At 56.7% G+C, this 14,020-nt stretch overlaps 1 protein-coding gene and 1 long non-coding RNA gene across 9 annotated transcripts in view; one reads left to right on the plus strand and one right to left on the minus strand.

Moving 5' to 3' along the window:
• Nucleotides 1-10,923, minus strand: part of SLC66A2 (solute carrier family 66 member 2) — a 120,982-nt gene extending 110,059 nt beyond the window's left edge. For 4 of the 8 annotated variants that reach the window (XR_008422325.1, XM_053902874.1, XM_053902873.1 and 1 more), the window contains exons 1-2: nt 9,853-10,683; nt 2,225-2,358 (exon numbers count right to left, since the gene is read on the minus strand). Coding sequence is in view for 7 of the 8 variants with exons in the window: in XM_053902874.1 (XP_053758849.1) it covers nt 2,225-2,358; nt 9,853-10,055 (337 nt within the window). In the remaining variant the exon portion in view is untranslated. Of the gene's footprint in view, nt 1-2,224; nt 2,359-9,852; nt 10,684-10,838 lie in introns of those variants that run through there. The other 4 variants (XM_053902870.1, XM_053902871.1, XM_053902872.1 and 1 more) reach the window with 4 other exon arrangements.
• LOC109251743 (uncharacterized) lies at nt 10,821-12,981 on the plus strand. Its single transcript, XR_002073673.2, has 2 exons — nt 10,821-11,697; nt 12,328-12,981. It is a non-coding gene; the product is annotated as an uncharacterized LOC109251743 (long non-coding RNA).
• The last annotated feature ends 1,039 nt before the right edge of the window (nt 12,982-14,020 follow it).

Consider the following 14,020-nt stretch of genomic DNA (forward strand, 5'->3'; position numbering starts at 1 on the left):
TCCAGCCAGCCCTTTGGCCAGCTGCCAACGCCCGCCAACAGACACCCGCCAGACGCTGCAGACCTCACAGATGCCATAACAGGTTACCCCAAACTCGGCGGCCGACAACACAGATGTATCACCTCACTATTTGGGAGACCAGAAGTCTGACATGGGTCTCACTGGGCTAAAGTCAGGGCATATTCCTTCTGAAGCTTCCAGGCAAGAACCCAGGTCCTCCCGTGCATCCAACCTGTTGGCAGAATTTGGATCCTGGAGGCTGAGGCCCCCATGTCCCTGCTGGCTGGAAGATGAAGGCTGTTCCAGGCTCAAAGGCCTGCTGTGCTTTTGGCTCCTAGCCCTTCCCCCACGTCCAAAGCCAGAACCACATCCTCTTGACGTCCATCCCTGACGGGCTCTCCTCTTCCACTCCACGGGCCCAGCGGACACTGGGTCCACCCAGACAGTCCAGGCCAACCTCTCCCTGCCTCCGAGGCCTCACAGTCACCTTGCCTGCAGCCCCTGTGCCCCGCGAGGTGGCACCACGGTTGCCAAGTGTGGACGAAGCAGGCTCCATTAATTGGCTCATCACAGAGAGGGTTACTTGCCAAAATTCAGATGGCAGCCCTATCCCTGGAAACCGGGATTCACAGTCTTAACCCAATCCATTCTAGTTGACCAGAACAGAAATGCTGCTTTTGGAAGAATCTACATAGAGCACTGGAAGTCAAGACAGAATGAACCCCCGGGACAGGAGAGGAGAGGCCTGGCTTCCCGCTGACAAGGTCAGCCCCCGCCTCACCCTCACTGTACCTACGTTCCCGTATTTCAGCAAGGTCACATAAATGTTAAACTCCAGGACTGTCCAGGGCCCGGACGCTCGCACACCTGCAGGATATCTGGCACCCTACTTCATCCGAGCTTACACCCCATTTCACACAAGATCACAAAACCCAGGCTCATGATTCAAACCCTGAGGCTCAGGACACCAAGCAACTGTGGGCACCGCGTGCCCGCTCCCGGCGCTCCTCTGTCCCTGGGGCAGGAGGACCATTACTGACGCCCCCCCCACACCAGCGCTCTGCAGCCGGCCTTGAGACCCTGCGCACACGAAAGGTGGGGTTCCCAGATCACAGACAGAAGCGGGCGGGAGCTGTGCCAGCAGAGAAAACTGCTAGGTAAGAGCAAGTAAAGGGCCCAGCCCCTTGCCTCTTAAGGGACCGGGCCGGACACGCCCGCTCTCAAGGAAGGACCAGCGATACAAGCAGCCCCGCCTCCGGTGTGATTTCCCAGGTCACAAGAGGGAGAGACGAGAAAGAACAAACACACAACAGAAGCACACCGTGCTGGTCTCTACAGCTGACGTGACCCTAATCGGTCCAGGCCACCCGTCAGAGCTGGAGGCTGACCTATTTTCTACAAAGACTGAAATTAGCACACCTTCGTCTCTAAAGACAGAAGCTACAGGGGGAAAGGGTCCGCTCAAACGGAAAGAAAATCACCGTCAGGAATAAAATTCAGGGGCAAGACCTCGAGTCCACAGGAGTCCCCAAAGTAAACAAACTAGCAAAAACGTTTCTCTGAGCAACAGTGGAGATAAACACACACTATTTCAGACAAAATCAAAGCGAGAGCTGTCTTCAATTTAGTAACTAGAAGAAAACCAGAAGTAAGGCATTAACCCTCCTGCGTGTTCAAACACAGAACATCAGCTGAGAAAGAGCTTTTTCAAAGGAAAAGGCAAAAACGAGAAGAATTTTCTCTTTGCTGAGCCACAAACAGTCACGGAGCAGCGCGGGCCGAGCATGTAACCCGTCCTGCCCACGCTCCAGGGGACAACCCACCTGGCCCCACAGCAGCATGACTCTGGGTGAATGTTCAGTAAGGTGTGTGAGAAGATCCCCGCTACCCCGGCCACAGGTAAATGGTACAAGTGAAGGGTATGTCTCATGCACAAGCCACACACAGAGATAAAACTGCCTCCTCAGACAGCATCTTTCTGTGACCTGATCCTGTCCCAATTCAAAATCCCCTCGTAATCATCACAGAGGATGCTGACACACTGAGATTAGTTAGTAAACATTTAACGTGCTGAAAACACTGACATCGGTTACACACAACCGAGCATTTGGTGAAATCAAAGCTGCTCAGGTAACACTAACACGGCTCCCTACGTCACCCACGAGCACAGGATGAGTTTGCTTGTTGATTTAGTGCTTTATTCCCAAAGTTGCAGATCACCAACCTGCAAAGAAACGGCGTTTTACGTTCAGCTCATTTGTCACGCGGACTTCGGTGCAGAGTTTCAACATCAGTAACATGGTCAAGATCATGACTATGCTTTGCCAGAGGAGCGGCGACTCAAAATGCCTTCCAAACCTGGGGAGGTAAAGAGACCACGGCATCAGGAGGGCCCCCGCACACCAGGGGCCTCACCGCCTCTCCCTGCCCAGGTCCCGACCAAGGCCCCCACGGCCACATCCTGAGCAGCCCCCAGAGGGTCTCTCACATCCGTCACAGCCTCTGGCACCGACTGCCTCGGCCTCAGGCTCCACGGTGCACAGAGCTGGGTGAGCAGGGACACTCCTGGACGGCTGGGCGCGGGGACACCTCTCAGAATCATGTGCACGGCTCCTCAAAAGCCACACTCACCTCCCCAGGAGCCGCTGATGAGGGTGTGGACGGGACTCCCCGTTCCCTCGCCGCACAGCCAGGTGCCCAACACCCCACCTGCAGAGGCACCTGCAGAGGCACCTAGACCACCTGATGCCCTGGGAAGATGCATTCCGGAGTCCAGGAATGACAGGAAGCCCTGCCCCCTGACGAAGACGAGTGGGGTCAGCAGGCCAGAGCAGCCCACGCTGTGAGCAGACCAGTGAAGGGGGCCAGGGCACCCCCCACCCGCCACCCCAGAGAGGAGAAGGCAGCTGAGGGCACAACCCCCCTCCCGACCTGAGGCCCTGACCCCCCGACCCAGGTCTCTCTGCCCAATCTCCCTCCCCACCCAGGTCTCGCTGACCCCCAGCCGAGGCTTAGTGGCTCCCGCTCTTCTCCGGGCCCCAACCCCGCCCGGCTCTCACATCCTCCCTCCTGGTTTTCCCTCCAGGGGCAGAACTTCTCACCAACTCGGCCACAAGCTCGAGGAGGTGAGACCGCAATCTAGTGACTAGCACAGACTGGGCCTGTCGGCAGAACCCGAACCCCAGGGGCTGAGAACAGCCCGGCCCTTCCGGGGGCAGCTCGGGGTCTCCGCCATGGCCACCAGAACCACCAGAGCCGTGACCTGTTGGTCGGGCCACGCAGGCCTGCGGGACTACCATCGACGAGGCCAGGGCACAGCACCGTGCTCTTTCAAGGCCCAGCCCCAATTCTAGCCCAGCTGCTCTGGAGAAGGAACTCCGCTAGGTCTGCCTACAACATGGCCTGAAGGGTATTCCCAAAACTGGGGCTGGCGGTCAGCACCTCTGAGTCAGGAGAGCCTGCAGTCTGATTTCCCAGCTGCTCCCGAAAACAAGAAAACACAGAGACCACCGCTGGGCCCCACCCCCCACGCCCTCTCACTCCCTCGGCCCTGAGCCTACACCCAGCTCCCCCTGCAGAGAGGGCTCACCGGGGGCCGACCACGCCCACAACACAGAGCTGGGGCAGAGCTCCCTGAGGGGCCACCCCTGGGACTGCACCAAATCAATGAGAAATCGGGACAAAAACTCAGCGGCCGGGCTCGTGGTAAAGGACGAGACCAGAGGCAGCCCCTCCCCGCCGGCCAGGGCATGTCTTTGGAAGCTGTGCCTATGCTAACAAGTCTTACCTACAAGGTAAAGAAACAGCGATGTCCCCAAGGTAGAGACACTGACCCCCGCACCCGCTCCAGGGCCGACTCGGGGTCTTCAAGCCCACGTCTGTGAGCACCTCACCGCCAAGCTCGGATCACCTGCCTCTCAGGAGAGAGCAGACAGCACCTCCGATGAGGATCTGCCACGGCCACAGCCACGGCCACAGCCACGGTGAGCCGGCCCAGCAGGTGAGAATGTGCCACCTGGAGGGGAGCCACACCAGCTGAGGCTCCCACAGGAGGTCAAGCGACCAGGAAAAAACAGACACTCCCTGCGGAGCGGGGGTTCCACAGACACCGGTTCCAGGACCGGCATTCTGCACTGGTTCCTGGCGCCAAGGCCCACGTCCTCTGAGCAAAGGACAGAGCAGGCCTGAGGTCACAGAGGCTCAGGCCCAGGCCACCTGGGTCCAGGAAGGGCAGAGGGGCCAGGACACAGCAGACGGCTCCATGACCACCAGCTTCTTCCTGCCTCCCCAGGAAACGTCACTTCACTTCGGCTGCTTCGTCAGGCCTCTCCTGAGGTGCCTCAGGAATTGCAAAGGAAATGCTAAGTGACTGGGGCAAGAAAGGGTTGATGAGCCAGGCCTGGGTGAAGAGAAGGTACGAGAAGAAAGAGGTGACAGTGCCCTGGGGCTTTCTAGGTCAGAGGCACAGGCTGGGGGCGCTTCCGTAGGCTCGCATGGGCTCCAGGCCCCTGGCACCCGTGAGCCACTGCCCCTGCACCTCATCTCTGCTGTAGAGGGCGACTATAACACCGGGGACTATCTAAGGACGTTTCTAGTCATTTCTAGGAACTGGATCCCACGGTCACCCAGCTGACCCCAGGGGTCAACTCATCTATAGGTGAAGGTCAGACAAGGGGCCAGCAGAAGCTAGATGTCAGCCTACTAAGACTGGAGATGCTTCCTTCCCAAGCAGGCCGGGAAGAACCACAATAAATAAGCTGCTCTGGGGCCCCTCACACCAAGCTCATCATGCGAGAAAGGCCACTTTCATGTTTTAAATACTCAACAGAAACAATGACTGGAAAAGCTGGGCAAAGAAATCAAGGTTTGCACTTCTCCTTAAACCACACACCCAAAGAGGCGCCTGGGTGCCTCAGTGGGTTAAACGTCCGACTTGGGCTCAGGTCATGATCTCATGGTTTGAGAGTTCAAGCCCTACATCAGGCTTGCTGCTGTCAGCACAGGCCTGCTTGGGATCCTCTGTCCCCCTCTCGCTGCCCCTCCCCCGTCGCACATGCTCGCTCTCTCTCTCAAAAGTAAACAAACATCAAAAAAACAAAACAAAAAACCCCACCAAAAATCGAATCCAGATGAACTCAATGTTTATAGTAAAAACAAGACCATTTAAAGTGAAGTGAGAGGGAGCAGAGGTGAGTACTTAGGGTGAAGACAGGCTGAGACACAAAATTTCAAAAAGCACCACTTTCCACAAAAGATATACAAGAGACAAAATAAATATGAAACAAGGTTCAATGTCATTAGTAACTTCATAAACTAATTAAAATACAAAGATACCATTTTTTACTTGTCAAATTAGTTAAGCTTTTCTTCCTTTGATGCTAATAATCTGTACTGACGGGGATGTCGTGAGAGCACTTTTCCCTCTCCTGTCCCTGACAATATGGGTTGGCACAACTTCTTCTTAGAACAAATGATGGGACAGCCTACCAGACAGGTGAAGGGCCTGCCGCTCACACAGCCACTCTGAAAGGGTTCGGGGCGCCTGGGAGCCTGGGAGGCTCAGTCAGCGAGGCATCCGACTTCGGCTCAGGTCATGATCTCACGGCTGGAGTTCGAGCCCCATGTCAGGCTCTCTGCTGTCAGCACGGAGCCCACTTCAGTTCCTGTCGCCCTCTCTCTCTGCCCCTCCCCAGCTCATGTCTCAAAAGCAAATAAAAACATCAAAAAAATTTTTTTAACTAAAAAAAAAAAATTCAGTAAGATAAAAAAAGTTCTCCCTTAACTGCAGTGTCCCGAGGTCTCACCCCCCAGGAAGGTACACACCGAAGAGGGGACAGGCAACATTTCACCCAAAGTTTCCACAGAGATCACCTTCTCTGGGTCTTCAAAGTTACAGAATAAAGCTCAAGCGGAAAGAAGTTGTGTATCTACTTCCCTGTGTCACGCCAACTGCTACACCCTTAGCAAAATGTTACTACGTCCTCAACAGTGTGGTATCTCTGGCAGTGTTCCTGTAGCTCCCATCCAGCGTCAGGCTGCACGTCCAGATACAGTGTTACCACACCTCGGAAACAGCTTACGGCGTCGCCGACACAATGCCGCCGTATCCAGTGCCGCGCTAAGGCAGGTCTCCAGTGCGGTGTTATCACATCTCAGTTACTTTGTTTACTGCACGTCTGATACAGTGTTAATACATCTCCAGTACAGCCCTACTACGTCTCTGGTAGATGATGCTACGTCACCACATCTGATACGGTGTCACTACGTGGCTGAAGTGTGCCCACGTTCCTGATACGACGTCACTGCAGCCAATACAATGTTATAATGCATCCGATCCAACATTACCGTATCTCTGATGCGGTGTGTTCATCCAATACAAATGGAGCTTGAGAACTACCTCCACCAAGGCACAAAGTTCTGGGGGGGCCTTGCAACATCATCCATGCACCGTGGCCCCTCCCTCCTCGTCCCTTCTACAAAATCACAAGCCTGCAAATATGAGCTACGAGGCATCATTTAGCCTTTCTCTTGGCTTCTCCTGACACCACAGAGGCAAAATCCTATACATCAGCATTTTATAGAATATAATCTGCTGAATGCTAGTTTTGCAAAAGGATGATAAGAATCGCAAGAAATCAGGGCGCCTGCGTGGCTCAGTCCGCTGAGCGTCCGACTTCAGCTCAGGTCATGCTCTCACGGTTCACGAGTTCGAGCCCCGCGTTGGGCTCTCTGCCGTCAGCACAGAGCTGGCTTCAGAAACTCTGTACCCCTCTCTCCGCCCTTCCCCTGCTCACTCTCTCTCTCTTCTCAAAAACAAATAAACATAAAAAAAAAAAAAAAAGAATTGTAAGAAATAAAGCGCCAGGGTCTCACGAGTTTCAGGAACCTGGGGTTTGCAAGCTCCGCTGGCCTCCCCGGGCGGCAGGGCCACCCACGAGCTCGTTCCACGAGTCTGCAGGGGGCTTCCCAGCCTGGAGCTCTGAGGACCACGCTCTCAGCCAGCTCTAGGAAACACACTCTTCAGCTCTAACTTCACCACTGTTCCAGTGTAGAGCCTGCTTCCCCTTCAGGGGGCACCCGCCATGACCCGTGTGTGTGTAAATGGTACGTTCCACACAATGCTTCTGCCGAAGCGTAAACCCTGCGGCATCTGCAGTGTCTGGGACACGGGAAACCCTCGAAACCCTATTCAATCATGTGGGCCACTAACCCATGAAGCCTGGAGGAGGCCCAGGAGTGGGGTCTTAGGACTAGGTGAGCAGAGAGGTACATGTTAGTCACAAGTCACAGGCGGAGCCCAGCCTGCCTGCTGGGGTTCGCCCCGTGAAATCCAAGCACTGCCCCTATGTGAGAAGCACATGCCCAGGCCAGAGAGACTCCTGAGGAGGGACCAGTGCCCTCTGCCAGCCCCCCTCCGTCCCAGAATGCTGCCTGAAGGCAGCGCTGGGGTTCACACGGTAGCCACAGGACCCCTGAAGTGACCCAGGACGGCTCAGGGTGCAGACTCCGGGGAAGGACCGATCGGATGCACAGAAATACGCTGGCCCGTGGACAAAACTGAGAATCACTAAAGGCCCCCTGTGCTGAATTAGGAGAGGGCACACACTCGTTCTCAAAGTCCCAGGCCCGGCAGTGAAGGGAGAACTTCTAGTCCTAACGCATTAAATGCCAGTTAAATCAGAGGCCCTGGTGACTTGGCTTTCAAGAAATTAGTTTAACTTCTGACTTCTCCGAACCAGGTATTTGGACATAGATTAGATACCCTATTCTCTTCTCTGCAATCGTAAAGGAAAAGTACTCTTTTTTTTTTTTATGTTAATGTATTTCTGAGACAGAGAGAGAGTATGAATGGGGCAGGGGCAGAGAGAGAGGGAGACACGGAATCCGAAGCAGGTTCCAGGCTCTGAACTGTCAACACAGAGCCCGACACAGGGCTCGAACTCACAGACCGCGAGATCACGGCCTGAGCCGAAGTCGGTCCCTCAACCAACTGAGCCACGCAGGCGCCCTGAAGGATGAGTATTCTTAAGGAAAAGACGTCTCAACTGCTCTCCGTCCCGCCCCCCGCCCCCCCCCCCCCATAAGGGAAGCCAGTCTCGGGCACTTCCCTTCCGCTGCCAGAGAAAACCCACTCCAGCGCCTAATGAAGTGCCCTTCCTGGCCAACGCTGTGACACCAGGCAGGTGGCAGGCCAGGGGCTCCCTGAGCGCCCTCCAGTGCGCTCAGGGTTAACAACTGTGTCAGAGGCAACTGCATTTTGGGACCTGCTTCCGTTCAACCTTAGACTGGATGAAGGCCATTTTAGAAAAGGGAAGCCACGTGTCACCCTGAAGGGAGTGAGCTCTGTCCCCAAAGGAAAAAGAGGAATCTTCAAAATGGGGTTCTTCAACTTGTGCCAAAGAAAAAACTAAGCACCCACTGGCCCTCCTTTCAAAGTAGCCTGGCCCAGAGACAAACCTGGCGGTGTGACACACTCTCCGGGGAGGAGCCAACTTACCAGCTCACCTTTTAAAAGCCCCGGACGAGGGCAAAACTAACACACAGTGGACACAAATCAAAGGCATGGGGCCACGGCTGGATGGAACACAGAGGAGAGAACTTCGGGACTCAGAACAGTCATCTCTCAGTTATGATGGTGACAGGAAGGGGGCGTTGTCAAAACTCATCCAACTGTTCACTTACAACGGATGCTTTTATTCCACGTAAATCGTACCTCCGTAAGGTGGACTCAGACATGAATTAGCTGGGGAGCCAGGGTGGCTCAGTCGGTTAAGAGTCTGACTTTTGATTTCAGCTCAGGTCATGACCTCACAGTTTGTGAGTTCAAGCCCCGCATCAGGCTCTGAGCCGACAGTGTGGAACCTGCTTAGGACTCTCTCTCTCTCTCCCTCTCTCGGCCTCTCCCCTGATCGCTCTCTTTCTCTCTCTCTCAAAATAAATAATAAACTTAAGAAAAAGAACTAGCAAAAAACGTGATTACTCAGTAACGAACAAGTCAGAAGGAAGGGCCAGAAGCAGAGCTCTGGACACCCCCGCCTGGTGCCCTTATCCAGCCTCCACACCCACCCACCCTCCGGAGCAACTTTCCTCACTATCTGTGCTCACAGAGGGTCCGGGCGCCACCAAGTAGAAAGGAAAGTTCCAGACCTTTTTAGTCTTAGAATGAGGCTCCAAGATCTCATTTCATTTCCTCTAAAAACTTCCCCTCCCAAACATGTCTCGCTTTAGCAACTGTTAAAATTAATTTCCAGTTCCTTACCCGAATGCAAATGATAATAAGAGGAAGCTGGGCTGGGAGTGGCAAGAAAAAATAGTCTCAAGTATTATCCAGAAAGTTGACTTTCCTATTAAAACAAAACAAAACAAAACAAAACCGTACACACAACAGGAAGGCTGAGGGGACCACCGTCCCTGTACATGACCCCTGAATGCTCTTTCCTGTCAGGCTGTGATGTGCCCTCCTAAGGGGCTCAGCGGTCAGGCTGTGATGTCCCCTTCCTACAGCTCATCCCTTTTTCTTCATCTTAATCACTTACTCATTCCTTGTTTTCTCTTTCCCACTGCCATGCAAATTCTAAGGACAGGGACCCAGTTCTAGGACCTTATCCAGCACACAGAAGTCCGTGGGAAAATATTTGACAACGTAAGAAGGACAGAAAATGAAGACGCGGACATGAGACTACAGTAAGTTTCTCCACTCCAATCCCACCATTTTCCCCGGGGAACAGTCCCGCCCACTTCACCAGCTCCCTCCTAGGAAGTACAGCCGTCTGCACCACCACCCCACTCCGAAACCCCAAAAAGAGAAAGCCATCACCCTGGAAGTACCCCCACAGAAAGCCCCCAACTTACCAGAAAAGGATCCGTAAAATGTTAGCCACCAGGAGCACCAGACACACGTAGGTAGAGAAGCCCTCAGCATTCTGAGTCCTCCGGATGTCCCTGTACTGTGGGATATAGGGCACGACCCCTCCGAACACCATGGCCCCGGCTGCCCCCCAGGACACCAGCTGGTGCAAGGGGACCAAAAGCCAATCCAAGCCTTCTGCTTCCATCCCGACTGACGTCCACCTGGCCCGGGGGCCCTCCGCTCTCACGGTCCCGGAACGCGCGCTGACGGTCACCCCCACATCGCCGCCGCTACCTTGTGCAGTCCTCCACCATCGGGGCCTGGCGAGAGAGGAAAGGAGGTGAACTCCGGCGCAGGGCCCTGGAGGCAAAGTGAGGGTCGCGCTCCCAGGGCGCTCCCGGAAGCCCGCGGAGGCTCACTGCGGCGGCACGACCCCCTCCTCGGACACCGGCGCCTCAGGGAGCCCTGCGCACGCGAACCGGCACCCGCGGGGGGAAAGAGGCGCGGGGCGCACGGCGGTGGACGCGGGCCTGGGAAGCACGCTCAGTCCGGGGGCGGGCGATGGCTGCGTCCCAGCGGGAACACGCGGCCGGGGTGGGGCGGAGCGCGCTCAGTCCCGGGGGCGCGCTCAGCCCCGGTGGGGCGCTCAGTCCTGGGGGCGCGCTCAGTCCTGGGGACGCGCTCAGCCCTGGTGGGGCGCTCGGCCCCGGGGGCGCGCTCAGCCCTGGGGACGCGCTCGGCCCGGGGGCGCGCTCAGCCCTGCGGTCGCGCTCGGCCCCGGGGGCGCGCTCAGGCCCGGGGGGCGCGCTCAGCAGGAGAGGGGGTTGGCTCGGTCTGGGGTGGGACGCACGGCCCGGGGGTGGGGAGACACACTCAGTCCTGGGACCCACCGCCCGCCCCGAGCCCCGAGCCCCGAGCCAGGGGAGGGCGGTCCCCGCGCCGCGCCCGCGTCCACACGCGGCCTGCGGATCCGGGGCCCGGCCCTTACCCTCCGCGCCCGCACCCGCGCCCGCGCCGGCCCCGCCCGGTCTGTTCTGCGTGCACCTTCCGTCTGTCCGTCCCAGTGCCGCAGCCCCGCCTCCGAGTGACGTCACAATGCAGGGGACCCGCCCACCCAGGCGGCAGGCCGAGAGGCGCTGGGTCCTAGAGCGCACCGGTCTGTCAGGGAGGGGTCGGAGCTAGACCGAGACCGAAGTCGTGGGTTGGGGGTCGCCGCGGCGATGCTGCTCCGCCGGCCCGGCCCGCCCCTCCCCGGTTAGGAAACCCATGCGTGGCGAGACCGCGCCTCGAGAGCCAGGGACGCACCAGACGCGTCCCCCGACCTGTGCCTGGGCGAGGGGCCGTGTGGACGCGGTGCGCCGCCACGGAAGGCAGAGGACAGGGTGCCGTCCACGGCCGAGGTCTGCGCGAGGCCTGGGGACCCCCCTCGTGGGGGCCCGGGTTGGGTCTGCCCTCCTCCGCCCCCGGTGATGCCGGCGGTCCCTCCGCACCTTCGTTTCCGACGACCTGGGGGGTCGGGGGGTTGGGGGGGGGGGTGGGGGCTGCCCGTCCCGATGCGGGCGGGGCCCTGAGGAGCAGGGTGCAGAAGTGAGCCGTGTCAGGAACCTCACCTGGTCTCCGGTGAGGCGGAAACAGGCCCACCGTGTGCCCGAAGCCTCCGCAGGCCCGCCTTCCGCTCCCACCGCAGGTACCCCAGGCCCAGGGCGGCAGCCGGGACTGCTGGTCGGGGCGCAGTCTCTCAGACACATCGTGACCGAAGGACCGAAGGACGTGCTGGACATGCCGCTCCCTGACTTGCCAAGTGCTTCCCAGCCTCGGCCCATTCACAGAGCTCTTCCCCGACCGAGGTGAGCCCCCAGGGGCCCTAGCAGGTGCACCGCGCCTGCATGCTGGCGGTCTGGGTGTGCATGGAGCCCTATGCCCGGTGGGATGGTGAGCCGTGAGGACCCTTGTGAGAAGCCAGCGAGCCCTGTGTGCCCAGGCCTCTTGCAGGAGGGACTCAGGGCAGAGAACTGCAGGGCCCCAGGGTTCTGCTCCCATCTCAGTGCGGTGGGACCCGAAACACCCCAAAAGGGAAGGCCTGGTGGATGAGAGCAGGTGGCCCTGGGGGCACACACCTGGCCGGCCAGCTTCCCCGCCTGCAGGTCTGACCTGGTCTCCTGCTTCCTACCGGGAAGATTTTGTGAGAAATCATGGGAACAGCACGGACCTCACTGAGACTAAGTCCCAAACAAGCCTGGTGTGATGAGAAGGGCCTCCTTAAAGCACAGGGTCATGCTTACTTCCCCCCAGTGTCCCAGGCTGTTGTTAGGTTTTCTGAGTCACAGCTACTCAGAGGATCCACAGGGAACAACTGAGAACACAGCAGCAGGAATGTACAGGGAAATGAAAATACACACACAGAGAGGGAAGTGGCGGCAAGACTGGGAGAAAAGAAGTAGGTGTTCCTACTTAACCGCCTCTCCTGAACTCTGCAGGCCCGGGAGCGTTCCACTCTGCCCTGGAGCCTGGGGTGGAGGGACAGGCTCCCCGCCTACTCTCACTGGATCACGTGGAGTCACGTCCACTGGTCCTGTTCATGCTGGCAAAGGCGGGCAGATTGCTCACCGGCCCCCAGCCGCCCACTCCCCTGGATCTATCAGGGCACATCTCAGAGCCTGCTAAGTGGATACAATCCTGCGTTCTTGGCCCAGGACTTCACCCCGAAAGTGAGCTGATGACTGAGAGTGGGCTTGTAATCGTTTTAAACACCAACTGTCTGGAATCCGAGTGGCCCTCTCTGGTCTAGAACCATCGGTCAGTCAGGAGAAGGGAGGACAGCTCATCTGAGATGGTGAATGTGTTACATGACTTCCCGCAAACAAAAGAAGCCAAATTGTGCTAGGCCAGAAAATGGCCCCCAAGTATATCATCCTCATCCCCAGAAACCTGTGAATGTTACCTTATTAAAAAAGAAGAAGAAGAAGAAGAAGGAGAAGGAGAGGAAATGCAGGGCATTGGCTGGCTCAGTTGGTGGAGTGTGTGACTCTTGATCTCAGGGTTGAGGAGTCTGAGCCCCATGTTGGGTGTAGAGATTACTTAAAAATGAAACCTTTTAAAAAATAAAAATAAATAAAATTTTTTGAATATTTTTTAACATTTATTCATTTTTGAGACACACACACACACACACACACACACACAGATCATGAGCAGGGGAGGGGCAGAGAGAGAGGGAGACACAGAATCGGAAGCAGGTTTCAGGCTCCCACCTGTCAACACAGAGCCCGATTCTCAAGAATCTCGAGATCATGACCTGAGCTGAAGTTGGACACTTAAACGACTGAGCCACCCAGGCATCCCAAAATAAAATATTTTTTAAAAATACAGATGTGATTACATTAAGGATCTTGAGACAGCAGGGCACCTGCATGGCTCAGTTGGTTAAGCATCTGACTCTCGATTTCAGCTCAGGTCACGGTGTCATGGTCCGTGACATCAAGCATGGTGTTGGGCTCTGTGCTGACAGCACGGAGCCTGCCTGGGATTCTCTCTCTCCTTCTCTCTCTGCCCCTCCCCACTCATGCTCTCTCTCTCTCAAAATAAATAATTTTTTTTTTTTTTTTGCAAAAAGGATCTTGAGGGAGGGAGATCCCCCTAGATTACCCAGGTGGGCTCTAAATGCCATCTCCTGTGTCTCTACAAGAAGAAGGCGGGAGACGACAAAGGAGCAGAGGCCACCACAGGCCAAGGAACACAGGCAGCTCACAGAGGCTGGAGGCACCGGAGGGACTGTCCCCAGGAGCCTCCGGAAGGAGCACAGCCCTGCCAGGACCCTGACCTGAGCCTGTAAAACTGATTTTGGACTTCTAGCCTTCAAAACTGCGAGAGAACGCATTTCTGCTTTTTCCGCCAGCCAGTGTATGGTGACAGCCACGACCGGAAGCGAATCTAGAAGTCCCCAGAGAGTGACTAACAAGACGGTCAGTGTCACGGGCAGAGAAGAGGCGGGGCCGCCCCCCTCCGCTGCTATGCCTGCCCCCGTGTCCAGGAAACCTGCAAGGAGACAGATAGGAGGCTTCACTCAAGGAACTTGGGTTGTAAAGTTCCGGAACACGGACTTCCAGCGCCAGCCCCAGAGCACTTGGTGCTGGTCCCCCGATGACTCTCACCCCCACCCCGGCTTTCTTC

The sequence above is a fragment of the Panthera pardus genome, unplaced genomic scaffold, assembly GCF_024362965.1.
Source record: "Panthera pardus isolate Hobbes unplaced genomic scaffold, ASM2436296v1 HiC_scaffold_15, whole genome shotgun sequence".
Lineage (NCBI taxonomy): Eukaryota > Metazoa > Chordata > Mammalia > Carnivora > Felidae > Panthera > Panthera pardus.